At 47.8% G+C, this 27,605-nt stretch overlaps 1 protein-coding gene across 1 annotated transcript; it reads left to right on the forward strand.

Annotated features, from left to right (window-relative positions):
* Positions 1-3,247: 3,247 nt before the first annotated feature.
* Positions 3,248-17,357, forward strand: LOC128934104 (suppressor of cytokine signaling 1-like). The gene is made up of 3 exons (XM_054271441.1): positions 3,248-3,325; positions 13,158-13,282; positions 16,483-17,357. The coding sequence occupies exon 3, from the start codon at positions 16,549-16,551 to the stop codon at positions 17,230-17,232; it is 684 nt and encodes a 227-aa protein (XP_054127416.1). The 5' UTR covers positions 3,248-3,325; positions 13,158-13,282; positions 16,483-16,548; the 3' UTR covers positions 17,233-17,357.
* The last annotated feature ends 10,248 nt before the right edge of the window (positions 17,358-27,605 follow it).

The raw sequence follows: 27,605 nt of genomic DNA on the forward strand, positions 1-27,605 counted from the left end.
TAGCAAGTTAAGAGAGAGACTATCTCAAAAGGGGAGGAGAGGTCAAAAGGGAAAAACTACCTAAGACTGAATGCAATCAAACATTGCACATTTTGTATTCTTGGCAGGTTGGACTTGCAGCACATCAGGAGATGGTGGCAGTCATTTCCTACCCACCCCACAAGCATCCTTCCATCCTCCTATCTGTACAAAATCTCAGGCACTGCCCACATCACCTCTCAACCCAGGGTACCCAAGCCTTCCCCTTGCTTTCTTCTCTTGCTTTCTTTCCCATTTAACCACTTGGCAGGAAGCCCCCAGCTTGGGGCCCCATGTCTGGGCCACTTGGTCAGCTACATTGTCAGGGCAGTTCCATATCCTACTCACATCCCATCCAGACAGTCAGTGTCCACACCAGTGTCTGGTGGGAGCCCAGTAAGGCACTGAGATCCTAAGCAATTGGTCACCTGTGATGTGGAATTGGTGCTCCAGCCCCAGCTGAGCTTCCACACACAGGTCTGCAAAGCTGAAGGGCAAGTCACTACTGGGTGATCTAACGTGTTCACTCATCTTCCCTCCTCTCTGCCCTCCATGTTCTTCTCCTTTGGTCTTTTGGTATCTTTTTTCTTTTCTTCTGCAGATTTTCAATGTTTCATTATCTGCAGTTCTTTCCCCTCATCATATTATCCTCTCCCTTCCTCTGAGGCAGTGTTTGCCTTTTGCCTTCCCAGAAAACCATCTTTATTCAGTAGTTTGCAATGACCTGCTCCAAAATACTGTTCTTTTTCCCACACCTCCCAAAGTGACAGGAGTAAATAGGCAGACTGTGGCTCCTTCTACCTTATGCAAGATGTAAGGAATCTGCATGCTGAGGAGTGAAGATGTTGGGGTGTTACTTACCAAAGACTTGGAGATTGCTGAAGAACAAGCAGAGAAACACCATAAAGTAGAACTATGATCCAAAGGTAGAATTAATTCAGACCTACTGCTGTCAGCAGCAGGACTTCAGGAAAAACTCTCTGGAAATGGTTAATTCTGTCAGCAGCTCTATCAATGAATGCTTTCATGTTTAATGTAGTTTAAAGGGGATAGTGAGGGTATGTGTATCCATATGCAGGGAAAAATTGAGGGGTAGGAGAAAACTTGTAAATCCTAAGAACAAATCCTGGCACCTTCTTGGGAGCTATTCCTTGTCACACTGTCATCAGCATTCTGGGCATCTCAAAAACTGTCTTTAGGAGGGATCCTGCTATCTCCAGAGATGCAGCAGTGGGCAGTGTTCAAATTAGCCTGCCTGTATTCTCACTGTCATTACACAAAGCCTTTCAGCTGACTGCCTTCTCCTCCTTCACTGCACCGGACACAAGCTATTTCAGCATTCTGGTGTTTTCCACCTATAATGAAGCCACCTCAGAGGTACCTTGATCCTGAAGACATGTTGGACCCTATGGTTTAGATCTAAGCTGTGGAAAGCTGCGGTCAATGGTGCCATTGTGACATGTCCCACTGGCTTTTACGGCTGAAGACGATTGCTGAAATCCACTTCAGCTGTAACTGCTGCCAGATCACAGTTTCGAGTGGATGAGAGAAGTATGAGCAAGACCCATAGGCAATCTCAGAGCAGTGAGGCTGGATGTTAACTTTTCACAGGCAAAGATGAAGAAGAAGAATAAAAGGTAGAATTAGACCAGGCCATTTAACATTAAGGCAAGGTGGCTGGAAAAGTCTATGAAGTCACCCAATAAATGTTATAAATATCCACAGAGGAAAACAGACTCCCTACTAGGCAACTGTAAAGCAAACCACAGGATATTTTTGAAGCTGCCATCCAAAAATACAAAGAAAAGTGTGACAAGCCTACTTAAAAACCAAAAATGGAACAGATGAGCACTTCATCCCTGCTGTGATTTAGAGCTCCAGTGGCAGGTCCTCCCACTGAAGCCGCTCTGAAAAAGAATAAAGTGCTTTGCCCAGATTCTTATGGAAGTTCAGAAATTCTTCTGTGGTCAGCAACATCTTCATGTTGATCGAAAGAAAAAACTGAAAAGAACTGATGTCTCAACGCTCAGTGGAACTTCTGGCAAGGCTGAGGATCAGATTCAGCAGCGTTTCTGACTGCTTTATGCTCCCTAGCAATGCCAAGCAGCTGTAAAGCTTTTAGTCTGCTGCTCAAGCTGGAATTACAGCTGCTTTGCATCACTAGGCTGGTACAGAGCAGCCAGAGCACATCTGCGTTGGGCGTTTGTATAGAGCTTTTTCAACAGGGCAGTTCACCTGGTATGCACACTCTAGGGAATGTGTGCAGCATCTAAATAAAGTATGTAGGTGAAAAGAAAATATGTAGGTGAAAGAGAGCTCTGATGACATGATCAAATCATAGCTTCATTACAGGCTAGGCCTTTAAACTGTGAGGTTTGTACTCCAAAGTTTGAATTCCAAAGTTTATCTTTTCTTCTATTACATCTATTCTCTCTGAGCAGCAATATGCTCATAGTATGCACCATGTGGTGCATTATTTATATTTCATATCATAACGTTTCTCTACATTTGTAATTTTTTACGTGATTTCCAATATTTTAATTTGACCCACCAAGGCAACAGCGTACGTTTCGGGACACGCTCCTCAAATGCGTATTACCCTGCCACACTCTGTGCTTCCAGGGTGCCCGGTGTCCTGAGAGCTCCTGCAGTGTCCGCGAGGAGCTGGGAGAACTCTGGCAGGGAAGGTCGGGGCAGGCTCTCTGTTTTCCGCTGGTGTAAGAGCCCTGTGCGCCCCCTCCCCGCCCCCATGGGCCCGGACATTGCCCCTTCCCCGGCGCTGGGAGCCCCGCGCTGCAGGGCAGGGATGGGGCAGGGAGGAGGGGCAGAGCCCGGACGAGCCGCCGCCTCCCCGGGCCGACACGTGGCTCCGGCGGGTCCCGGGGCTGGCGGATGCTGCCGTGCCGTCCCGGTGCGGTTCCTCAGCCAGTCTGCGGCGGAGGGGCTTTCACAGCATCCTTTTTCTTCCTTTCCTTTTTTTCCTTTCTCTCCCCCCCTCCCCCATCCATCCAAGTTTTCTTTTACAAAAGCCCAAACTTTTTTCTTCTTTACTTTTTTTTACTTTTTTTTTTTCCCCTTGCAAGAGCCACGCCGTGGAAAGACGGCGTGGTGGAGGAGGGAGAAACCCCTCCCCTTCCCCTCCCCCCGTGGCTCCTTCCTCGGAAAAGAAACATTTTGGGGGTTTCCTCCCCTCCTACCTCTCCCCTCCCTTCTGTGCCGCTCCGCTCCCCCGAGGCGAAGCCGCCGCCGCGGCGCCCGCCCGCCCCGCGGCCGAGGAGGGCCCGGCGGGGCAGCCTCGCCGCCCCCGGTAAGCCGCGCACCGGCCCTTTTGTGAGCGGAGGGGCCGGGGGGGGGGATGCGGGGAGCGGGGCCGCCTCCGTTTGGCTTCGGGGCGGGAGAGCGGCGGGGGCCGGGCCAGGCAGCGCCGCTGTCGCCCCGGCACTGAGCGCTCGCTCGCACCGGAGGCAGCGCCGCCCGCCCGTGGCCCCGGAGGTGCCGAGAGTAAGTTGTGCTGCGTTAACTGGAAACGGCCTTTTTGTGGGGCGGGCTGCGAGGAGTCTGTCTGTCTGTCCGTCTGCCTGCCTGCTCCGATCTCCCCTTGGCTTGCGAAGAGGTGCAGCCCCCGCTGATTTGGCTCCTGGGGATGTTGGGGCCGCTCTTGGCTGGGAAGAAGAAGCGTGTTGGGGCTTGGGGGGCTTTTCCCGAGGAGTCGAGGGAGATTTGGGGTGCCGGCATCTCACTGCCGGTCTTGAAGGGAGCCATGTGCTGTATTGGGGTGGCGGCGAGGTGCTGGGAGTAGCTTGGGTGGCTCCACGGGGACTGTCCTGCTGTCAGGGTGTTCTTCACGGCGTCAGGACAGGGAGATGTTTCCTTTAAAGTGAAACCTGCAAATTATGTAATGTCTTAGATGGGTCTGTAGGGAAGCAGCCGCACAGGTCTGGGTAACTTGGTCTTCACAGCACTTCTTACACATAAAGCACTGGAGAAGCGATGCTCAGAGTGTTACACTTAGTGTTAGCTGGAAAAGGGAGCTGCCTGCCAGAAGTGAAGGCGTTCCAGGGAAGAGGGGTAACTGTGAACCGGGGGTGTACATGCCCGCTTGGGGCTGCCTTGAAGGGCGGAGGAACTCGCCGTCCTCCAGACCTGGCACAGTCAGATCGCAGCCTCACACCTGCCGTTTCTCAGAAGATCAGTGCTGCGCGCCCATGAAAAGCCTCATCGCAAAGGTTATCGCTAAATCCTCCTTCTTTATGCAATCTGAGTCATGGTGCTCACAGCCATGCAGGATCCACTACTCACTTTTTCCCACAAACACACGCGTTGTTACTGAGAGTTTTGGAATGGTTACTGCGTAAAACCTCAGCTCATGCTACTCTTAGGTTTCTTTTTTTTTTTTTTTTTTTTAATTTAGTTAAAGTGTGTATTACTTCTTGCTAAAACAGGCTGGGAAACAGGATCTGGAAGAATCCCAGAGATAGCTGAGAAGAACTCAAGAATGCTAAGTTAATGTCCTTGGCTTTTTTCTTCTCCTACATGGTGAAGAATGGGGCATGTGGCTTGACCATTGTTCTGGAAAGTTGAGGGTAAAGAGTATTGTTAGCAAGCTGCTATTTAGGACTATGTGGTCCAGACAGTGCCATTTACTAGTTCTAGTCCTTGCAGCTCTCAGAGAATTTAAATTAAAAACCCAGTCACATGTTGGCCATACTCAATTCTGTAAAATGGGGTGGAATCGGAAATAACTAGTTTCCTGATGTTTCATTCTCTACTGACTGTGTCCTTAGGAAGGTATGCAAGCATATCTTCTTTCTCCAAACAACTGCAACTGCAATTCAGATGCTGTGTGAATGTCAAATGGCCCATTCAGTCACAGCAGGCAATGGTCATGTGCTTTAAAATCATGCACATGCACAGAAGTTTGTGAGACTGAGGCTGTATTATCACATAATGTTGCTTTTAGTTGAATCAAGTTACGATGAAGTGTGGCCAGTCGCTGCAGATGAAGCCAAGCTTTGTTTCTGTGTTCATGAGTGATTCTGCTGGGTATGTGATTTAAAACATAGTTGTTGAAGTATGGATTCTTGTTCCCTTCAGAGGGCAGGGCTCTTGGGCACAAACCCACAGGATTACTGGGATGCCAACCTCCCACACAAGTTCCCATCTTTTCCTGAGTTAAACTGGAATTTGGGCCTTTGTTATTTCTGTGCTCCTTGTTAATATTCTGTATGTTGCATGTCCTTTAATAACCTGGCTTATCACTTACTTAAAAGGGGGTTGAGTGGCAACACAGGGGTTTTCTATAAGGTTGTGTTGGAAGGCACAGGTAAACTGTGCTTGGGTCCCCAAAAATGGGCATAGAGGAGCACTAGGGAGAGGCTGAGCTTCTTCAGATCCTTCCAGGTGTGTGTCTCGGTCCTCACTGTGTCTGCTCAGAGAGGGCCAAATTCAGTTTCCAGATGACAGCTTCAAACATGCAGCCAGTGCCTCTTGCCCTCCTCAGTCCAGCTGCGATTTCTGTGAAGTTGGTGGTCGGTTTATGCAAGGATAGAGCTGGGGCTGGGTGGTGTAAATTCTTAATTGCTGTCACTAATACTGTGGTTGCATTGCTGAGAAACAAAGGAGAAAATGTGCCTTTAGAGTTGTGTTTTTTCCCTTGTTTCTCTTTTTCTCTGTCCCCACTGGGAATGTTTTGCTCTTTTCTCCTAGTTTTTCCCTGCAGCTCCTTGCCACCCGCTCTCCCCTTGCCACCCACAGGCTTCTCTGTCCTGATTTCTCCAGCCTTGGTTTGGTCAGCAATAAAGAGATAGTGCCAATACTTAAATCTGACATCATTTGGTTCGGGTTGATACTGTGGTTAGATTAATAAAAGCTGTGGGGAGGAGGTGTGTTCCTGAGCTGTTATTCCAGGCCGCTGCAGACCTCAGCTAGTGCTGCTTGCCAAAAGCTCACAAGATGGGAGAGGAGGGCACATGCATCTCTGTAACTTAAGATATGGATGGTGTGAGAGCGGAGTAAGCCATACAGGAACCATATATTTTAGAGGGTAAAGGTGTTAAGCCTATATGTCATTAGGAGGCATATTTATTTAAAATAATGCAACTAAATGCTGCATTAATTAGATCCTTGATTACATGTAAGTAGAGGCAGAGGCAGGTATGATAGCCACTTATCCCCTTTATCCTGTCAGTCTACTTCATTACAACCTACTCTTCTGGTTTGCATTTGTGCATATCCTGCATCCTTCTCCCTCAATAAGGTATTTATTAGCTCACCATTTTGCTGAAATCTGTCTCAACCTTTTAAAAAAAGGTGCAGTGCTGTTCGATGTAGTAGGATTTGGTGACTTTGTGTAGAATTCTTCCCCCTCTCCCCATACCAAGTGACAGGTTTCAAGTTAAGATTTAGAAGTCAGAGGTTTAGAAAATCCTACTTTTTAAACTTCTGGAACTCAATGCTTCTGTTCAATAGATATTTAATAGTGTAAAAATGTAAATTCAGTTTTAGTAGAATGGCTAAATGCTGGTTTGTGTTGTCTTTGGAGACTTCAGAGCTGCCCCTTATTTTCATCCTCTTCAGTGGAGAAATGAAAAGGCCTGTGTGCACTTCACAGGAAATGAGTGTCTGATACAGGCTCGCAGGCTGCACATTTCCAAGAACTGCTCTCAAGGTATTTTGATAATGCACATTCTCTCTGCCTTCTCCCTTCCTGCTCCTCCTGCACTTTGTGTGCTTCTGCTTGTTCGCAAACACATGCAGAGTTGAGGGGAAGAACCAACGGTGCCACTGTTAAGTTTGCAGATGGGCTCCTTTAGCTTTGTACTGGAGCAGGGGCTGGCAAAATTGGGACAAGCTGGCTGCATTTGGTTGCCTTTGTTGCAGAGGGCTTTTGTCCTTCCCCTCACTCCCTGCAAATGCTGAAAAAAATTTTGCCTTCAGACTGTGACTTGTGCAACGAGGGAGTTTTTGCATGTATGTGATTCTGCAGTTCAGAAACAGTTTGGATCTACTTTTGTACTTCCTCAGTAGCAAAGTTTATTTGAAAACTTAGGCTAAAGCTAAGAAAATGAGTGTGGCTGTTAGCTGTTGGAAAATGCCAGAGATCTGCAATCTGTGCTGTGTAGCTGGGCTTCTGCACGTCCTGCTGAAGGCCCCTGGCTGAAGCTGAGGGGATTCAGCATAAGTTTGCCTCGGTTGGCACACTAGTGGTGATAGCACAGGTTTGATTGTGCAGGAATGGATTGTTTGTGCTTTTTGACAGATCACCAGTGTTGTTCTTTATCCATATTTTAGTTCTACCTTGTATTCTGGTGAGATTTTGTGGTGTGGAAGGAGAGAAGTTGGAGCAACATTTACTGCTTTAGCAGTAAAGACTGAAATCTGCTGTTTGTGTAGGGTGCATGCCGATTTTCACGTCAGCAGATCCAAAGAAGAGGTGCTGTTCTTTTTAGTCATCAAAGAAAGAGGAAAACATGGACAGAGCTATTTTAACTCTGCAGCAGTCCATCGTTGATTCCTCATATTGACTTCATATGCCCTTGTTTACTACTTCAGTTTTGCACAAAGGACATTTATGCCGTGTGCTGGGCTCCTCTTAGTGTTATGTCAGGTTTGAATGGTTAAGAGATGTCTTAAAAAGGTGTTGCTCAAAACCCCAGCCCTTTGCTTCTGGATTCCTCTGCCTAAGGTCTGCTAAAGCATGATGTGGTGGGTACAGCATAGAAACAAAGCAAAGACATTTGAGAGGGAAGAGAAATGAGACTTCTCAGATCAGCTCTCTCACTTTCCCCAGTCTACATGATTGGAGTTTTTCCTTTTATGAGTTTTCAAATTAGTTACTTTTCAATCTTGGTCACCTTTGAACTTCCTCTCATCTGGTTTTCTGAAAGAATAAAAAAAGAATGTCCTGATTGTACTGCATCTTTCTCTAGCATCCTCTTGTATATATGTATCTGCTCTCTAAACTGAGCAAGAAATTTCTCCAGTCTCTCTCTGTACAGTTATGTGTTGCTTCTTATTACCCATCTTTAGGCCTACCCTCTTTGTTTCAGCTCTGTATGTTTTTATTTCAGGTAACTAGAACTGACTGTATTCTCTCAGGTGGTGACATTACTGTTACGTTCCCATCCATTTTGCACCCTCCCAGTCCTGCTTGCCTCTTGGTTTTTAAATGACTGCTTTTGCATTCGGAGCTGGAGCTTTCCTTAATGAGCCCTCAGCACTGTTACTTGGCTCATTGGTCAGCTGCACCACTTAATTTATTGCTCTTGAAAATATAGACCCAGCTGGTTTTTCTACAAGCCTGCGTGCATTTGTGTGTGTCAGGACACAAGAGTCCTGCCTGACCTCCTGCTGCTTTCCTGCTGACAAATTTTTAATGACCTCTGACTTTTCTGTCCTGCAGGGAGTGAAGTGATTTTGTCACTGTTTACCCTGGGAAGGCGATGGAGAGGGCTCACTGCGTTTTGAGTTGGATTTAAGCAACACGAGGCTGTGAGTTGCCTGCTGGGGAGCAAGGTTAGGCCTTGGGGGTGTTGTGGGTAATGACAGCTTGAAGATGGAGAGACAATTCTAGGAAGAGACCTGGGTCAGCCTGTGAGTTTGCACAGTCACGGGGGAGGGAGCTGCTTGCATAAAAGATGGAGGAGCCTTTGGGCTGCTTGTACCCACCAGCCTGTTGAGGAGTGAGGTGGGCTGCTCTGCAAAGTGGGCTGAGTCAAACCAGGGGGAAGATGCAGTGGCTGGGAGGGGGGCAGAGAGGTGACCAGATGTGCAGGGGCTGAAGTGCCTTGGTTTCCTCTGGCCACCCCTCTTCTACCTCCCATTCACCCTGTGGCATGACTGCCCCATGTCCTCTGCCCGTCTGCTTTACAGGTCCTGGCGTGCTGCTGGCTTTTTTGTGTTCCATGTCTTGCTTTTTGACTTGCTTTGAGGAAGCACAAAGTGTGTCCTGTCATCTGTTCCTTCAGGTGCCATCTGCCTGATGGGGAACTCTGCCTGGGGGTTGGCTCTCCCTCACACCAGGTAGCCGTGTGCTGCTCCTGCTTTAGCAGCACACATCGAAAAAAGTTCATTCCAATACTTGCAGCCCTCTGGCAATTGCTAGTGCAGCTGATTTGCTTGAGAGAACACTTGTTTGAGAGATGGTCTCTTTGTATCTCAACCATCCATTTCCAATTCCAAATCTCCAGGTATAGTCCACCGTGCCCAGCTGGCTTTCTGCTTTAATGTCACTTTCCCCTCTCTCTTCTGATAGAGCCCCCTCTTTTTTTCTTTCAGGTTAATCAGCATTAAATACTGGGAAATCTCAACATCCTGTGCAAGAAAAAATAATACCTGCTTGCTTGTGTAACTTTTCTGCAGTGTCCCTGTCCCCACTAGCTGGTATCCCACTCAACTAAATTATTCCCCCTGAGGTTTTCTGTTTTTGATAAACTGAAAATGCCATATGTTTTCTGGGTTTTGTTTCGTTTGTCTTGGCCACCTACTGTCCCAGTTTCATAACAGCCATCCTCATATAAATTTGCTCCCTACTGTCAGTAATTTATATTCCTTTATATTGGCTCCTCCAGGATTATTTTTTCATCTTCTAAAGGATTATTGAGGTTGTAGAGAGATTTGAATAGGGACTGTGGTTTTGTAGTGTGTGTGTGTTTGATGTCTCTGATCCACAGCAGAAGCTCTTGCCAGCTGTTGCACCTACAGCGATACCTGCAGTGTGACCCATATTGTCCCCCAAGCCTGTCCTCTTAGCCAGGCAGCATCTCTGCCGTCATTTGTGGGAGGTCTGCACACTCTGTCACTTAGGATTTCCTAAATAACCTTTCATGACTTAATTTTTTTAAAATTCTTTTTACTTTTGACTCTCAGGACTAGTTTCTTTATTTTGTGTGTTGGAAATCCCCCACTATAAAACTTAGTGTTGTGGTGTGTCTGTGCTTTCTGACCCTTGCCCTTTGCTCTGGAGGCACAGAACTGGTGCTGCATAATGGCCTCTCACGTCTTTTGAAGCTGGTCCTCCTGAAGAGCCAAGGCAGGGTGTTTCCCTTGTCCCCCTCTGGTCCTGTTGGTTAATCATCTGGGACTCCTCTAGCAGCATAGTTCTGGTAAGGATTCTGAACCAGCTTTAGCTGCAGACACTGCTAATTCCTCAGGGTTAGCTGCTTCTTTGAATTCCTTTCCGGCTCAGTGTGATGGTTTTGATAAAAAGCCGGACCACTGATGGCTTTTGTGTCTCAGGATTTACTCATTTCCTCAAACAGGGTTCTGGAACAAAGTCGATTTAGTAGAGAGAGGCAGAGGAAATGTACCTGTGCTGCTGCTCTGGGGGTGGGGGAAGCTGGTGGTGCTGGGGAGCCATGATGAGTTGGAGACAGCCCTGGGCGTACCCCCTTCCCACTGATCCCCCTCTCAGCAGGGAGATGGGATGGAGCATTTCAAGTAGGGAGACACGAGGGACTGCTGTTAGCTTGGCTTCTTTCTTCCTCCTTGTGTCCTCTCCCTGTCTCCTTGTTTCTGCCCCCAAGGTGGGGAGAGCTCCAGCCACCTTTCCAGAGGGCTGCTTCCTGAGCTGGTATGTGGTGTGGAGGGAGGGATGGCAAGGCAGCAGCCCAGATTTTGTGTTCCCTGGCCAAGCACAGGGCTGAGGTTTTGTGTAGTTGTGCAGTACTGACATTCACAGGAATGGCTGCTCGCTGTGAAACTGCAAAGGTCAGGAGCAACGCCACTGGGCTTCCCTCACTTACCAAAAATGCTGTTGGCCAGAGGCAAGCAACAACTCTCTGCTTAAGCCATAGCAGGATAGGCTCAGCTGCAGCTTTGGAACTTAGTAGTAACTCCTCCTGATTTCCTTTTTCTATTTTTTTTCTTCTTGTTTCCCCAGTTACAGGAGAAGGCAGAAATAATTCAGTCTTCAGTAGAAGATGTCTTTGGCAGAAGTCAGATGGTAGTTTTGGTAGTTTTACTTGCTGTGGAATAAGCTGTAGTTGCTTGTGACTGCTGCAGAGCAGCCTCTGAGACCAGGGAAGTGATGAGACTTCTTTGTTCTGAAATGGCAGGATTACAGTTTCACATTGGGCTATTTAGATGAGGAGTAGGCTCTTTTATTTGAACAAGTTTCTGAAAGTGCATAGTATTTCCAAGGCTTGAAAAGGGGACCCTAAAAATGGATGTCTTTCTTCTAACTCCTTCGATTAGCTCAGTAAACACATTTGTTTTTTCCTTTAAACTGCCACCTTGTTGGGTTTTTATTAACATGTGTCATGGAGAAACCAAAGTGCTTGCATACTTCCCTCCCTTGAAGAATATTTGGCACAGATCACACAGTCTTGTGGGTTTTCTTGGAGTAAAAACCTTTCAGCCCCTATCAGCAAAGTGCCATATTAATTCAGAAAACATGTGTCATAGAAAAATATGTTAAGAAGTACCAAATATTAATATCAGATCCATGCAAAGTTATTTGTGGGTTTTGAAGTATGTTCTCCAGACCCAAATGTCGGGAAGTGTTTGATAAGACAAGTGTTCTTGCAAGGTGTCCAACTGCTGATTCCCAGAGCCTGCATGCAGGATCTTCCTGCACTGTGTCTCTGCTGTGCGAAATAGGAGCTGCCACAGTGTGGGTGCTGCCTCAGCTTATTTTTTTAAACATTGCATCCTTATGTATGTGTGGTGTGGTTTGGTGTTTTTCCCACATATTCTCTCATGTGTCAGACATAATGGCACCCTCACATCAAACTGCCATGGCATAAAAAAGATAGAGGGAACTGCAATGTCTCCAAGGCCTGCTTTGTGCTGGAGAAATTGGCTGTGATTAACACTGGTTCTCTTGGCTGAGCTGGGCCACATTCTTCCTCTAACCACAGCTCCCTCTGTTCTCTTTGGCATGTCTGTCTGTGCATCTCCTTTCCCTTCCCCCTCCATGATCCTTTCTGGATCAGCCCTGATCTCCTTGGCTGTGGCAGGGTGCTCATTGGTGTGACCATGCACCGTGGCGGTGACAGCGCGGTTCAAACCAGTGCCGGTGTGTGGCAGGCGGTGGCGGCCTGAGAGCCAGCCTGGCCTACCATTAAACCCCAGTGCTGCGTGCTTGGCTCTTACCAGGGAGGTTTCTTCCAGCCCTTTGCTCAAGCTTTCCTTTGAAACAGCTTTCCCAGCCACAAATCAGTGGGCAGCACATTTCTGTGGGATGCAAACGTGCAAACAAGCGATGTCTGCTCCGGCGCTGCTGCCTGGAGTAGGGATGCTGTCGCAAGGCCTTGCAGGGTACGTTAGGGAGAGCTTTTCCTAATCCCAGCCTCCATCTAACTGCTCTGGGAACTGCAGGGTTGATATCTGGGAGATGTCAAAGCCAAATGGAGCAGGAATGGAAAAGTGTAATAATGGGATGGACCTGCAGTTTTGCTAGTGGCAAGTCAGTGTAGCTTGTGGGGTGTGTGCCCAGTTCGGACTGGGCTGGGGAGGATGTGGAGAAGCGATGTTACATGGGTACAAGTGAAGCTGTGCAGGGCCTGCCTCTGAAAGGTGTGCAGAAAGCTGGGATTGTTTTTTCAGCTTGCTAATGGATCCACTGACAGACACGTGATTGCACACATGGTGGTCTGCAGCTCCACCAGGTCAGTAGGTTTTACTTTGCCATCTGCGAGGAGGAAAAGTCTTGAGAGCTGGGGAAGCAGGGCAGAAGAGTGTGGGCCAGAACAGATTGGGTCACAGTGAATGTATACCTATGTGGTATCAAATTAGATACTCTAAATGTTGTGTTTTGTATTCAGAACAAGTTGGGATTTTGCTGTTCTGAATCCTTAGGTTTATTTCTGTTGCCGTCATCTCTTAACATTTGAGTTTTATGGTTCCTGCTTTTGGAAGATGATGGCAACTTTGTGGTCTTTCCACTTGTCCTTGGGCCACCTGTGAGCTGCCTGGACCTACTCAGCTCATGGCTTTGTAAATAGCAATAATAACTACAACAGCAACAATCTGCTGTCTCTGTTGCTATCTGAAGTGCTGTATACGTGTTTCTACAGTAACACAGATCAAAGAGATAGAGACAAACAACCTGTCCCCAGATTTGTTGTATTTTAGATCCACATTACAGCAAACTAATGGGCTTAGTCACCTGCTTGATGGATGTCTTTTTTTTTTCAAAGGATGGATTTGCTCTTAAGTAAAGCTGTGCAGAAACTGGGAAGTGCCGCATCAGAGCTTTTGAATTTGGACCACTTGCAGTCCTGACATTCAGAATCTCATCCCTATGGGTGGCAAAGACAAAGAGGTAAGCTTTTTCAAGTGTCCTAGAAGAAGAATGTGAGGATGCATCATAGCTGAGCACTTGAGGCTGATGTTGAACGTGCCAGATTTGTCAAGCCCCAGGGTGCAGGGCTGGCTTGGCTGAACCACACGCTGTGCACATCCCCTGGTTTACTAGAATTGTCTCCTTATATAAAACACCCTGCCTTGCCTGGGTCGTGAGTGAGGAGGAAAGCAGAATGCCCTGTGTCAAGAGCACTTATTTTGAAAAGCTCTTGAACTTGCACTAAATCAGAAAGTCTGGGGAAACTTATCCAGCCTTTTAATTAGCAGGACACCAGCTTTTTAGGATATGTTGCTTTGGCTGCAAGCATTGTTCTGACTTGCAGTAGAGAGGTAGTAACTTGTTTGGGTGTTGGGGTTTTTTGGGGCTTTTTGGAGGGGAAAAGAGGGAAAGCAAATCATGGTGTGACAAGTCAGCAGAACTAATTATGCATGTGTGTTTTATTACACCCCTGCCTTGGTTTATTCCTAATCCTGGGTCTGCACATCGTCCGTGATGTGGAGGCTGTGTATGCCTAGGACCTGTTGAGCCATTAAAAGTGAACCTTAAAGGTAGTATCAGGAAACCCTTTTAGGGCTAATATTACTGTAACTAATGCTGTGCTGCAAGCCAGGCACTTAGCTCTTGGAAATGGGTCACTGAAGCTAAACAAATTCCCCCCATCTCAGGCTCTGACCTATATGTAGATTTCAAACCAAGTGAGCAAATTTTCAAGGTGCTATTTTTGAATTTACTTTGAATTTGAAATTATGACAGTCTCAGATCTTAGTCAGCCAGATTTCTAGTAGGAGTGGATTTTTCTTAAAGGACTTGGCTGAATGACTAAAGGTTGAAAACTGGGAGAAACCAGTTTGGGTTTTTCTTCTGTCAAATAGAATCTGCAGCCCTAAACAAATTATATATTTGTTGTTATTTTTAGAACTAGCCTGGAATTGAAAGACAGCTGCCTGCTTCTGTTTTTGTGTTTGAATTAAATTTCCAACCTCCACCCATGAAATTGGCAAAATTTCCATTTGGACCCAAGAGAAATTGCTGTTTAGGAAGGTTCTTTATCACTCCTTTTGAAGCTACAGCCACAGCCCTAGAGGCACCTGGCAGATGACCTTTGTTTCCTATAGGAGCTGATGTCAGAGGGTTCTGTAGCTTCCTCACCCAGCAGAGAGAAGAAGGAGAGGGACAGAGATGCTGCAACTCTTTGTGGTGCCGTCTATGCTGAGTTTTCAGTGGTGATAGATGGCCCTTGTTGCTGTAGTGGTGACTGTGTGTGTTTGCATCCTGCTCACTAAATCACCTTCGCCTAAGATTTATTCTGACTTGCTGAATAGTCTGAGCAGCTTTCAACTGCTGGGGTTTTTTTCTTTCTTTCTTTCTTTTTAAATGGAAAAGAAAAACCCAACTTGATTAACTCCTTCCCACCCCTCCCACCTTTCTCTAAGCATGGAATTTCCCTCCTACTATGAAACTGTGTAGAGGGCAGGATCAACAGCACTCAGAACAGTACCAGGGACATTAGCAGCTTGTGGACTGCAAATCACAGGGCTATAAGCTGGATAAGCTTCCCAGGCTGCTCTTGGAAAGGATGCTTAGGGCTCCATATATGAAACGTGCCTGGCAGCTACATTATTTGTATTACTGTTAAGTATTGAGAGAGATGTTAGACTAGAAAAGATGTGTGGTAAGGCACTGCCAGGCACATGCCTGCTCTGCCTAACTACTGTGCCCCTGTGAAGGAAAGATGTGTGTCTTCTCCTAGGGTCCTCACCCAGCTAGCACAGCACCAAAAGGAATGTGAGGCTTTTGAATAGCTGGCAAAGGGTGTGAGACAGCTTGGGGGGAACCTTGCAAGGAGCTAAGCTTAACGTGAAGCTCTCCCTGCAGAGCAGGCCCAGCACAGGTCCCTGCACATTCCCTGGGGGGCTGCCTGCCTGTCTTATATGAGCCCTGAGCCCCAGTGCCCTGGCAAGTCTGTGGTGGGGGAGGGAGCTGCTGGAGATGAAGTGTGTCTCTTCCTCTGCTGCAGGCTGTGCCAGCACTCTGTTCTGCTCCAAGCATGGCTGTGCTGTGAGTGAGTATGACTGGGTTAATGGAGTATGTTAAGGGAGCGAGGGCAGCATTTGGCAGCGAGCTACTGACTTGTCAGGCCTGGGGAAGTTGTATGTTACAGCTCAGCTTCTCACACAGAATGAGCCTCTGGCTTAGGGCTGTGGGTTTTTTATTTGTGCCTATACAGACACACACATTTAGAATATATATTTTTTAAAATATAATTGAAGTGACTTGCATGGCTGATGGCAACACTGGGTTCAGAAATGCAAAACAGCCTGGTGGTAACACAAGGTGCAGGAGATGGGCAGGGTCATGACAGTACATTAGAGGATGGTGACTGGGAGAGGGCAGCATTGTCTGCAGGCAGGGGGAGTTGTCCTTCTGGAAGAAACAGCAGTTAAGAGTCTGGAAGGGCATCAGCAGTGCCTGGTACCAGTGTTAAGTGAGCTCATTCAAGGTAGTTTCAGCCTTGAAGTTGATGTAACATTTCTTGAGTAGTCTTGATCTGAGACCTTTGCTTTCTCCTGACATACTGAAACAGGCATGTCTTGGGACAAGGGAGTGGTTCCTGGGATTTGGGGGAGAAAGGCTCATACCTGTCTTCTGCTTTTGCTAAGTCCTATTGTCAATCTTTTTGCCAGAGAAAGGGTTGGAGAAGTGTGAGGAAACCTTTCTACCTTTCACTCAATGACAAAGTAAATGATACTTTCCTCCTTTAGGAAATCTTTCCCTTTTCATTTGTGGTGTCATTTCACCTTTCCAATCTCAAGGCTACTCTGAAGAGTCCCGAATGTCTATCAGAGGGAAATCTTGAAATGTTGAGATCTGCTGGGTTCAAACTAGCCTGCTGGAGAGTGTGTAGGAGCCCTTGGCTGTGAATCACAGAAACCCAATGGATGCAGAACTCTGTAAAGTGCCACCTTGTGCTGGTGGGGACCCAGCTGGAGTCCTTTCTGCGCATATATCCTTGGTTTTCCCCACAGCTGGGGGTTGGTGACATGCAATAGCTCCTTGGTACCCTCTTTGGTACTCGTGCTGGTCTTTCTCCCACGGGAAGTGTCTTGCCCAGGTTGAAGAAGGTATTGGGTTTGCCTCACTCTCCTTCTGTCCTACAGGCTGGATGCAGAGGAGGAAGCATGGTAAAGGCAGCATCTCTCCAGGATTCATGGGCTCTTTGAGAGATGATCAGAGGGAGGCCAGATGACCTGCACAACACACAGAGCACTGTTTCTCCTCTGCAAAGGCAGCATCGGAGCGTTCTCCCCAGCCCCGCGCCGCCCGGCTTGCCCGATCGTTTCCGGATGTTTCGCAGCTGCGAGTGGGAAGTCCTGGAGCGATCCCTCAATATCCTCCAGGCCAGTGACTTCTACTGGGGCCCCTTGTCCGTGGGGGAGGCTCACGCCAAGCTCCAGCGGGAGCCTGTAGGCACCTACTTGGTGCGGGACAGCTCGCAGGGGAACTGCTTGTTCAGCCTGAGCGTGCGGATGCCCACGGGGCCCGTCAGCCTTCGGATCTCTTTCCAGGAGGGCTATTTCCGCCTCAAGAACTGGTTTTCAGACTGCGTGGTCCGCCTGCTGGAGCTGGTGGTGGCGGGGACCCGGAACAACCCCTTGCACTTTGATGAGATGGGGGGAACTCCCCTGGTCTTCTCTGAGCCCCTGTGCCGGAGCCGGCGGGCAGTGCCCACCCTGCGAGAATTGTGCTGCCGGAGCCTCCCTGCTGGTGCCGCCACAGAGGGCAGAGCAGGGCTGGGGGGCTCCTTGGGAATGTGTCTGAGGGAAGGGGTGTTCTCACCCCTGGACAGACGGGGAGGGTCAGAGGGGAGCATTGGCCCCAGCCCCTCTCTGTCCTGGGCTAGGAGATGATGGATGCATATGGGAGATGAAAGGAGATGCCTCTTTTATGGCTGTGCTGGTGGGATGTGTGCCACACCAGTGATGCTGGACTGGCTGCTGGGAGAGGAAGGGGGAGGGTAGAGGGAGCAGAGCTTGAACCCTCTGTGGCTGTGACAGATGTTCCTCATACATACACAGTGAGTGTGACTTTCCCATATATGCCTGGGGTAAAGCCAGACCTAAAGAGCAGATATTGCCACTGCCACCAAGTCCTGCTCTTTGCTCCATTTAAAACTTAAAAGCTTCAGAAAAAGGTGAGCTGCCCGTCTTCCCAGGTCCACCCTGTGTTCTCTTCTACCCCAAAGTGCTTGAGCTCATTCCTGCCTCAAATCTGCCCTGGTGGAGTGCAGCTGAGTCCAGTCCCACAGCAGTGCAGCTTGGACATCGATGGGCATGACCCTTGTGCTGACCCACGAAGCTGTGGTGGAGCAAGAGCACGTTTCACTCCCTGCAGCATGAATGTGATGCCTGTTACTTCAGAGGCCGGTGTTTGCACCAAGTATGATACATGCAGCTTCACTGGCTTTTGCATTGCTTTATTCAATTGGATTTTGGAGAGTGAAGGTGGGTTATGCTGTACTTAAGGGCATGGCAGAGATAACCCTGGTCTGGAGAGTTGTATCTGCCCTGGGAGGGTGTGAAGAGATGGGATCCTGCACCCTTTCTTAAGCTCATGTGATAGTGTGCTGCTGCCATCTGTCGAGCATCAGAAGATGTTTTGGTTTTGCCTCTGAAAGGCAATGAATTTTTTATATAAAACTTATAAAATTTTAATAAAATTTTTATATTGATTTTTAAAAGTCAGTGAATACTTGGTGATAACTTCACTCCCTTCTAATGTTAGAAGCCCGGTTAGTTTAGTGCCCAGGCTTGGCAATCAAACGGAAACTGAATTAAGTGAATTTCTCATAAAGAACACAAGCAGAGCATAAATGAGTGGTCCTAGCTGGGAACATTAAACTTAAATTCATCTTGTAGTGTAATGTAGTGAAGAATTTTCTAAACAGAGAAACTTCTGAAAATCTCAGCCCTACATTTTTAGAAAGTTTTTTTTAGTACCTCAAAATTTGTACTGAGTGTTTGAAAAAAAATGAGTAATTCAAGATCTTAGAACAGGGCACAGCATCAGTGAACTTGAACTGGTGAGTATGAGTACAAATGGGAGGAACACAGTTGGCTTAAATAGGGTCATGGTTTATTTCAGGGATAGTCAGTATGATGTCTTCAAAATAAGTGATTGAAAACAGCTACATGAAAGAAGAAATTCAGGTACTCTAAAATTTGAGCCAAACTGTTTTATAGGCTGCTAAGCATCCCTAGCTGGGCAGACAGCCTGCTTTGCTCATGCTGACTTTCCTCTTCAGACCTGTATGGAAGAAAAAAGCTGAACAGGGAAAGAGAGCACACTGAATTTGCTCTATTGTCTTCAGCTGTTTTATCTGAGGAACTAAAGTGTGTGGTCAGCACAGAGAGAGATACAGGCTGTGATTCATCACAGGAGCCTAACTTACACTCTGAATTATTCTCTGGAGGGCTTTGTTGCCCTGCTGGCAGTGAGGTGCCTGGCTGGCTGCCTGTCTCAGGGCATTGGCTTATCAACCAAGGTAGTTAGATAAGTGTCAGGGAAGTGGTGATCTTGTCCTTGCTGCGTGCTCCTTCCAGCTGCAGGGAGGCCAGAGGCAGCTCGGTGCCCCTACAGCTACTGTGTCTCAGCCCAGTGCAAAAGCAGGAGCTGGGATTGTTCATTTCCGCAGGGTGTGTGCCCTGGGGTGGCTGACATGTGGGCATAGTGTTGCTTGCTGCCAGCATCTCAGGTGGCTCTGGGCACCTCTGGGACCGTTCCTGGGCTCTTGGGTGAAGGCCCTGCCTCAGCAGGGTCAGCCACACAGCTGCTCTCCCTCTCTGCCATGGAAGAGTGGGACTGGATCAGCTGGCCCAGGCATCAGGTCCTTTGCTTTCTTGAAGGTGTCTGCTGAGGTGCCTTGCCTCCCTTCCTGCCTTCCCTTCAGAAAGTAGGGGGGTGGAGGAGCAGTATAATTTCTTCCATGTTTAGAACTGAGCACAGGAATGCTTCTGTTTTCTGGCCACGGTTATACCTCACTGAGGGAAGAGCTTTCTGACGGTATTGCTCTGACCTGGCTGTGAACTGCTCTCATTTGGCCGCAAATGAGCATCTTGGGTTGTGCAGCTGGGGGCTGCAGAGAAGCCCTATTTGCAGCCTGGATTGCACTTCAGGAAAATCACACCATGGGAGAAGGAAATAGTTTGTATTTTAATAAAGTCTACTTTATTTTGTTCCTTTTTTTTTTTTTTTTTTTTTGTTTTTTTTTTTTTGTTTAATTGCGCAGCAAGCACTTGTCTCAGTCTTACAAGTAAGTCAATTCCATGCAGGGCTGCAGCGAATTGATTTGAGATCTGTGGATGAAAAGCAGTGAATTACTGCCAAGCATTGTTATATTGTGAAAGTTGAAAGCACATCATGTGTGAGTATCCTCATTATTCCCAAGGAGAGGTCACTCTGCAGATCAGGATTGGTGCAAGAAAGGAAATCAATGTAGAAAGAACAGGAAAGTGAAAAGTGCATTGGCTGAGGCAAGCATTAGAATCCTGCATTCTCTGCTTGGATGTTGGAAGAGAAACCTTTTTCTTTCGGCTCTTGAGAAAAAAGATGTACAAAGCAAAAGGGTAAGAATTTACTTCCGTGGGGTAACACTATCCTGCTGCTTTCATTAGAGTGGGAGATGTTCACTTTAATGACCCTGCCTCTGAATGGGTCCCTCTGTCACATAGGAGTAGCTCCTGGTGGTCTGTATCCAAATGTTTCTTTTGGTGGCTCCTAAGGGGACTTAAAAAGAAATTGCAAACTTCCTCACAACCTCTTGAGCACCATTTGGGGAATAGAGGAAAATTGTTTGCATTTTTATATGTTATGTTATACATTTCTCCAGCTGACTCATTTCACTTTGTCGAGGAAACTTACACAGGCTTTGCAGATGTTTTTTTTCAAGTGTTCTTCCTAACAGCAGAAGTTGAAAAGTTTAGTGCTTGCGAGAGGGGCTTTCTCTACCATGCTGTGAAGGGCCTGGATCTCAGTCCCAATATGCTGCAGGCATCCAGCAGGAAACTGCTCTTTGTCTGCTCCCAACTAGCCATCTGTTGGTAGTGCTCTGGGGCCCCAAGGGTTAATTTCCCAAAATTCTTCACTGGAACTTGCTAATAACTTCCATATGTACCCATGTGTGTGCTCAGGAGGGGCCCCACAGCCATCAGCTCTTGTAATAATACTTGATTACCTCTGACATAAAGGTCTGTATGTTGTTAAGGATCAGGATTCACAAAAATTCACAAAAAGACACAAGTTTGTGCAAAAACACTTAAAAAATGTATTAACATTTGGTCATCCTCAGTGATTTCTTAGGTAGTCAAGCTTCAAAATCAAGTCTGTGTACACACCGTGTGTGTAAGGTCTCAGTTTTGACCCTTACCCTGTTGTCCCTCTAAAAATGTGTATTTAGTCTTATGTGTCATTTATCTTTAAGTGTGCAATACCCCTTAATTTACAACACACCTTGGCTAGGGAAACGTGATGGGTTTGTCTGATGGAGTTCGTTTTGCCCCAGTTCCTCAGATGTTTGGCATCTGTACAGTTAAAACTGCACGCACTGGAGCTTTCTGCCTGCCCTGTGCCATTCCCTGGTGCAAAGGCCAGGCTGCTGGGGGCAGCCTTCAGAGAGAAGGCAGGTGTCAGAGGGAGAGGGAGATGTGGCAGAGTCGCTCTGAAACTCCTGATGCCTCCCTGCAGAGCTGCCTGGGTCTTGGCAGGCTCCTGCTGCCTTCTGATCTCAGCTGGGGCTGGCGGAGCTGAGGTTTTGATTCAGGCAAAGCAAAGTACTTCCAAACGTTTCCTATGCAAGGGCTGGCTCAATAGTAGGACTCTTCAGCCAGAAAAGAGATGGCTGAGGTCTGTGGCAGAGATCTGTAAAGCTTGACTGCTATGGAGTAGGTGACCATGTGTTTTCTTAAAAATCCAGGGAGGCGTCTGATGAAATACTTCAAGACTCAAAAGGAGACATTTCTTCATGTGACGTATAGTAGCTTAAGCTCTGGAAATCCCTGCCACAGGCCACCTGCAAGGCTAACCTCTATGTGGGTACAAAAAGGGATTAATGGTGATTGATGGAGCACCTCTGGAGGAGGAAAAGCAGAGTTGGAAAATAGGGGAGAGGCAGGATCCAGGTGGAGCTTTTGAGTTCTGTGCCTTGTGGAGCAGACCTCTGCTATGGCAGGAGTGTGGGAACAAGGCAGCCTCGGCTCAGCCTGAGGCTCAGCAGCACAGGGGGCAGCCCAGGCTAGCTGAGCCAGTGGCTTGGTGAGGGACAGCTGTGCTGAGCTCCCAGAACTGTGCTGGGCCTCTTGAGACACAGGGGTCTGCACCTGGCAGACCTGTACACCCTCCCTGCAGTGCAGTTGCGTGCCCCAGAGTTTGATGGCAGCCCCAAAGGGAGCAGCCCTCGGGCGCTTCTTCCAGCTTTCACAAGCAGAAAAATTGGGACACCCATCTGATGCCTGGAGGCAAGCATCAGCACAGGCTGAGGATAAAAACATCACCATCACTCAGAATGAGTGAAGGAGCCTGAATTGTCAGCTGGGGGCACTGGGGGAGGCCAGCATCAGCCCGAGGTGACGGCTGGTGGGGGCAGAGCTGGGGGCTCCCAGCCTAACTGCATGTCAGAAAGGAGCTGCAGAGCTTTGAGAAGCAAAGCACTAGGCAGGCTGCTAGGTTCATCCATCCCAGAGCAAATGACTTGCATACACTTTTAAATATTTTTGCCTCCTGAGCTACCTGCTTTCCCAAGACACCATCCTTGCCATCAGAGCTCTCAATCTTTGAGCTGGTCCCAGATGCCACTGAAATCAATGACCAGATTATTGTTCCTTTCTGAAGATTTTGGATTAGGCCTCCCTGTTTTGTGAGGCTGATGTGAGCAAAATGTGGGTTTTCCACACTAAACATAATCAAAACAAACGCTGCTCCCACTGGTTTGTGCAACAAATCATGCTGGGGGAATTGCTGGCATTCGGCATGATTAGCCCAAGTGCAGATGCCTTCTAGCTTGTAAACAATAGCCTAAAGGATTGGAGAGGATCACAAACAAAGCACTTACAGAGAAGACAGCATTTTCAAAAGGGACTTGAGAGCTTATGTCCATTGGGGGTTTGTCTTTTAAAAATAAACTAGAAGTAAACAAATTGACAGAGACGGCTCTGAAGGATGCAGGAGAATGAAAGTGAGGAGACTGGATATAATACACCAAAATTAAGTAGGGGAAAACTAGACAGGGCTAATGGGGCCTCTTAAACTCTTCAACAAGATGTCCCACAGCCTTAGGGATGGGCAGACATTAGAAACCTCATCTGTCCTTGTGAATGAAGCCAGGTGGGATATGTAAGGGATGCAGGAGAAAACCCTTCTTCAGTTCACTGGACAAAAAAAAATCCCTAAAAAGCAGTGAGAGGAACAAAAGGATCAGGCAACTTGTGCTTGTTTTACAGTGGTTCAGTCTGAAAGGGACGTTCCCTCCTCAAACTGCAAACTAGTGACAAATTGCTGTGATTTTCAGACTGAAAACTGTCCAAGTCACATAAACCATAGTTTTTGTATTGTGCTTTTAATTATTTTTTCTTAATCTCATTTCTATATAGGGTTTTTAAGTATGGGCTGATTATTTTCAATTATGTCTCATTTCTCCTGGCCCTGGCAGAGTGAGGCAGCAAGTGCCCAGCTTCATACTCAAGAGCTCCTGCAAGGGGACAGCAAGGTTTGTGGCACTGATGGTCACTCATTTAAGGACATGGTGAATGGCAGTTGCAGCCAGAGCGCAGCAGCGTCTCTGTAACTGAGATGGTGTTGCAAGGAATGCTAAATCCAGAAAGACGTGAGCACCCTCATGCTTTCCCTGTTGCTGTGTGTGCTGGAAACATGCAGTTAATCCCTTTGTTTAAAAGGTTCAGGTAGCAGCTATGCTGATCACAGAGCATGAGGTGTTTGCCAGGTCCTTGCTGCCAGACTTTCAGTGCATCTTGAGTTGTTTTGGAATCCATGGAATCTCAAGCCTAGAATAATACAGGTGCAAATCCAGGTGTTCCTGGTAGTATCCAGCCTCCATGTTCTAAGTGCTTCAGTACTGCAGTTGTTCCTTCTGCAGTACTGAGTTAGGAAGGACTGATGGTTCCTTTTATTCTTGGTCTTCTGTAAGGAGCTCTCCTAGGCATTGGGATTGCAGAATGGGGTGGTGGAGAACATGAGCTGAAGATCTTTTCCTGCTCTTCCAGACTGTGCAAGGAATCAACCAGATATGAAGGCAAGTCTAATGTACGTGCTGAGATACCTAAAATAAGCCATGCAAACAAATCAGTCGTATGTTATCCAGATGGGACTGTTCAAATCCAATAATAGCAGTAAAGTGCTCCTGAACTCTGCAGAGAGAAAGATTATAGAAGGATCAGGTATAATTATAGTGCCTTATTATTACCCTTCTCATCATTCTTTCCAACAAAGCTTTTCAATAGGATGGAAAAACTTCTTGCAGGAGATCCTAATGTGTTTGCAGGCACAAACATATTAGGGAGGATTTTTTCATTCTTCCTTCCAAGACTGTTCAAGTCAGCCCCTGTAAGTGGCGTTAACTAAATATCATAATGATCTATACTATCTTTCAGATGAAACCTCCTTCAGCATCTCTTTATGGCCTTGACTGCAGCAAACCCTTCTCCAGAAACACCTCACTGTTGCTACCTCTAATGAAAGCACCAGCAAAAATTCCCCTGTACTGCTCTGATCCTTGCTTTGATACAAGCCCTTCCAAGCAGGGTTAAGTAATACCCTTGAAATACTAGTGTCTGCAAGTGGCTTGTCTGTGTACTGCTCCATGTATTCCACCTGGAATATGGGTGGAATCATTCGGCAAGGATTCTCTACTTTGGAGAAAGTCATAGAGCTGGAGGTATATATCTGCAAGGTGTTCTCCCCTGCCTGAGTCCCATCTCCTCTGAACACCAGCAGTGCTTGTTAGAAAAGTCCAGGGTTATCAGAATCAGACCACAGGCAAAATGAGTGAGGGGAACACACATCCTGGCCTGCAGGTTGGTCCTGTGGGCTGGCACCACTCAAGAGAAGGGAAAAAAACCCCCTGGCATTTATTCAGCAGTATCCCTTCCCAGATCACTGCAGATGCCTGGAAATACTGCTGAAGAGGAGCCTGACAGGGCAAGGGAGCCAGCTCACCTCGGAGGCACAGCCACACAGTAGCTCTGAAACCCAGTGTGGACTTCCCAGGGAGGGGATTTTTCACAGGAGGGAAGTCCCAGGCAGCACTTCCACTTCTGCAGCTCCCCCAGCCTAGGGAGCAACTTGCTATGGGGAAAAGCTGTCGGTGAGCATGTGGATGGTAAAAACTACCAACACACCTTGTTCTTAATCTGCAGCACACCCTGCATTGCTGTCCTCATGGCCCTGATTTAGTGAATCCCTTGCACCTCTCTCAGCTTGGGGATGTGTCTGTACCTGTGCCAAGTGTTGCAGTGCAGGACAGCATCTCTCCCAGGCTCCATGGCTCCATGCCTTGCTCACCTGCAAGTCCTGGGCAAACCAGGAGGAGAGGCAATGTGGTTTGAACAGATGCAGCAGGTTTGGAGGGACGCATTAGGTTTATTTCTTGGGCTGGGGGGAAGGGGTGATTTGCTGATATGGGTCTTTCTCTTCTCATCTCCCCTGAGCACCTTGGCAGAGCCTTGCTCACAACTCAATGAAAGTAGGGCAGAGTCTAACCACATTTCAAGCTGTCTATGTTTTTGGATTCTGGGTAACTGTGATCTTTATCTGTTCCTAGAAGAGATTTAAACAACTTATAAACCACAACTGGGCAGAGATAATAAAGGAAGCAGTACTGGGGTGGGGAAGGATTTCCCCAGAGTGTACAGAGTGAGGGGAGGAGAAACCATGGGCCCAGCTGTGGCAGAGGGTCTCAGCATGGTGGGACACAGAGGGGGTGCCTTAGGGAAACCTCAGCAGTATTAGTAGCTAGGTATAAAATGTTGGTACATGTATATACATGCATAAATATATATTTATATGTATAAAGAGCAAGTGGAGATACAATTAGTCACAGATGTCTGAACCCTGCTATGGTATCTATATAGTCTCAACTCCATGCACTTGCTCCTGTTGAGGTTTGTGTCTCCATGCAGGCAGGATATGCTTCCTCTTATACTCCAGGGTTTTTTGCATTTCTCATTCCTGTGGAACTCACATCTGTCATCATGCAGTTCTCCAGGGAAAGGAGACCTCCTTCCATTGGAGGGGTTGGAGGGGGTTCAGGCTCAGTGCCTTACCTCCAGGCCCACAGGGAGGTTCACAAAACCCCTCCCAGGTCTCCCCATGGCCTGCAGCAGCCTTGGATGCTCCCAGTGCACTCAGCAGTGGTCTGTAAGGGTTTGAAAAACAAAACCCAATGATGTTTCTCTTGCATAAGGTCAAAACTACAAATCCTTGTCCTGTAGTTCTGTCAGCCAGGAATGTAGGCAGCAGGTGGGAAATTCAGGGGTAGGGAGGAAAACAGAATGAAACACATTTCTGTATTGGCAAAAATCCTAGCAGAGATGTGGTTCTTCCTGCACATGTTTTTGCCAGGATCCTTTATTTAGTTTTCATAGCCAGAATAGGGCCTGGTGGCAAAATTATGTTTTTCCACCCTAGGAGGGTGTGCTATTACAGCTGTATCAGCCTGCATATTCTCCACAGTCCACAATCAAAGCATAGTTGAGGAATTAATAGAAAGAAAAAACAATATATTCACTTGCCAATAAGATACTTAGCTACTTAATCCTTTCCCAGCTTTCCTCCTGGGAGCTGGCAGAAGCCTGGAGTGCATGAGGAAACCTGTGCCAATCTAAAGTGGGGTGTGAGTGCACTCCAGTGTCTGCTGTGGGGGTCCATGCTGGTTCCCAGGGTCACTGCAGCTGTGCTGCCTGTTCTACTTCCCAATGTCCTGAGCTGAAAAGCTCCTGCAGGCTGAAGAAAAGGTCCCAAAAAGAAACAAAAAAAAAAAAAAAAAAAAAAAAAAAAAAAGGGAAGACATTAAAAGGAAAAAGAAAGAAAAAACAAAAGCCAGAAAAAAGAAGAGAAGGAGCAGGCAAGGGAATGAGGTGGTTTGGGTGAAAGGGAGTGCAGGGATTTCTTGAACAAGCTCAGGGGGAAGGAGCTTAGATTCAGAGTCAGCTGTGGGGCAGGCTTGGGTACCTGGGGGCAGTCAGAAGCTGCTGCCAGGCTGCAGGGAGCTGGGGTTGGCACAACTGGCTGGCTCCAAGCAGAGCTGAGGCCCAAGGAGTTTTTCCTGCACAGACAAGACCAGAAGGGCCATCTGGCGAGGGCACTGCTGGCAGGAGCCAGTCCTGTGGCTCCCTTGCAACTGCTGCCATCTTGTCCAACGTGATCTTCCCTGTGTGTGCCCTGCACAGCATATCCAGCACCTGCCAAACTTCCTGCCTGCCCCCCTTCACCCCCAGCAGGGGGGATGCACAGCCCTTCACTCAGGACACTTTCAGAGCCCGATGTGCACACCTGAAGGCATGCAGCTGGTGAGCAGGGGCTCAGGGGCTCCTGTTTTAGGAAAGCACTGCTGGCAGCATGCCCTGCTCTTCCAGCATCCCACCTCAGCATTTTTGCTGCTAATAGAAGAAAGTTTGGGCTGGCCTGGTCGTGGCATTGAGGGGCTGGTGACACATCCTGTGACCGTGGGAGGGCTGTGTGCCTGCTACTCCTGTACTCATGCTCCCGTGGGGGCTGTCGAGGTTTGTGAGTCTGTGGCTGTTTGTGGGGACACTCCTTTGAGCCTGCCCCTGCTGAGACAGCCACAGCAAGCTGAACACCATTACCAGCACCTTGACTAGTGCAGCATCACTGGTCACTGGGATGAAATAGGTACTTGGGCTTTGCTTGTGGTGGGAAGCATCCCCGCATGGCGCCAAGAGGCTTCTGCAAGCTGAGAATTGTCATTCCTAATAAAACTGTGTTCCTCACTAGCCCAGGCAGGAGTTTCCAGAGCACCCTCGGCACAGAAGGCACGACTGTGAGTGCGGAGGCGGTGCCAGGGCTGGAGGCAATGCTGCCGGCGGCTCCCTGTGCTTTGCCCCCGGCTGGAGCTGCTGCCCCCCACAAGGGCTCGGCAGAAGCGGCTCGACTGCCGCTGCCAGAGGGGGCTGCGAGGGGAGGCTCTGGTGGTGGGGCAAGAGGCGTGTGGGGGATGACTGGGTTGGGCTGCTGCGGGCGGGGACAGTGACTTGTG

The sequence above is a fragment of the Melozone crissalis genome, unplaced genomic scaffold, assembly GCF_028551555.1.
Source record: "Melozone crissalis strain CALT ecotype California unplaced genomic scaffold, PUWL_Pcris_2 ptg000004l_1, whole genome shotgun sequence".
In the NCBI taxonomy this organism is placed as follows: domain Eukaryota; kingdom Metazoa; phylum Chordata; class Aves; order Passeriformes; family Passerellidae; genus Melozone; species Melozone crissalis.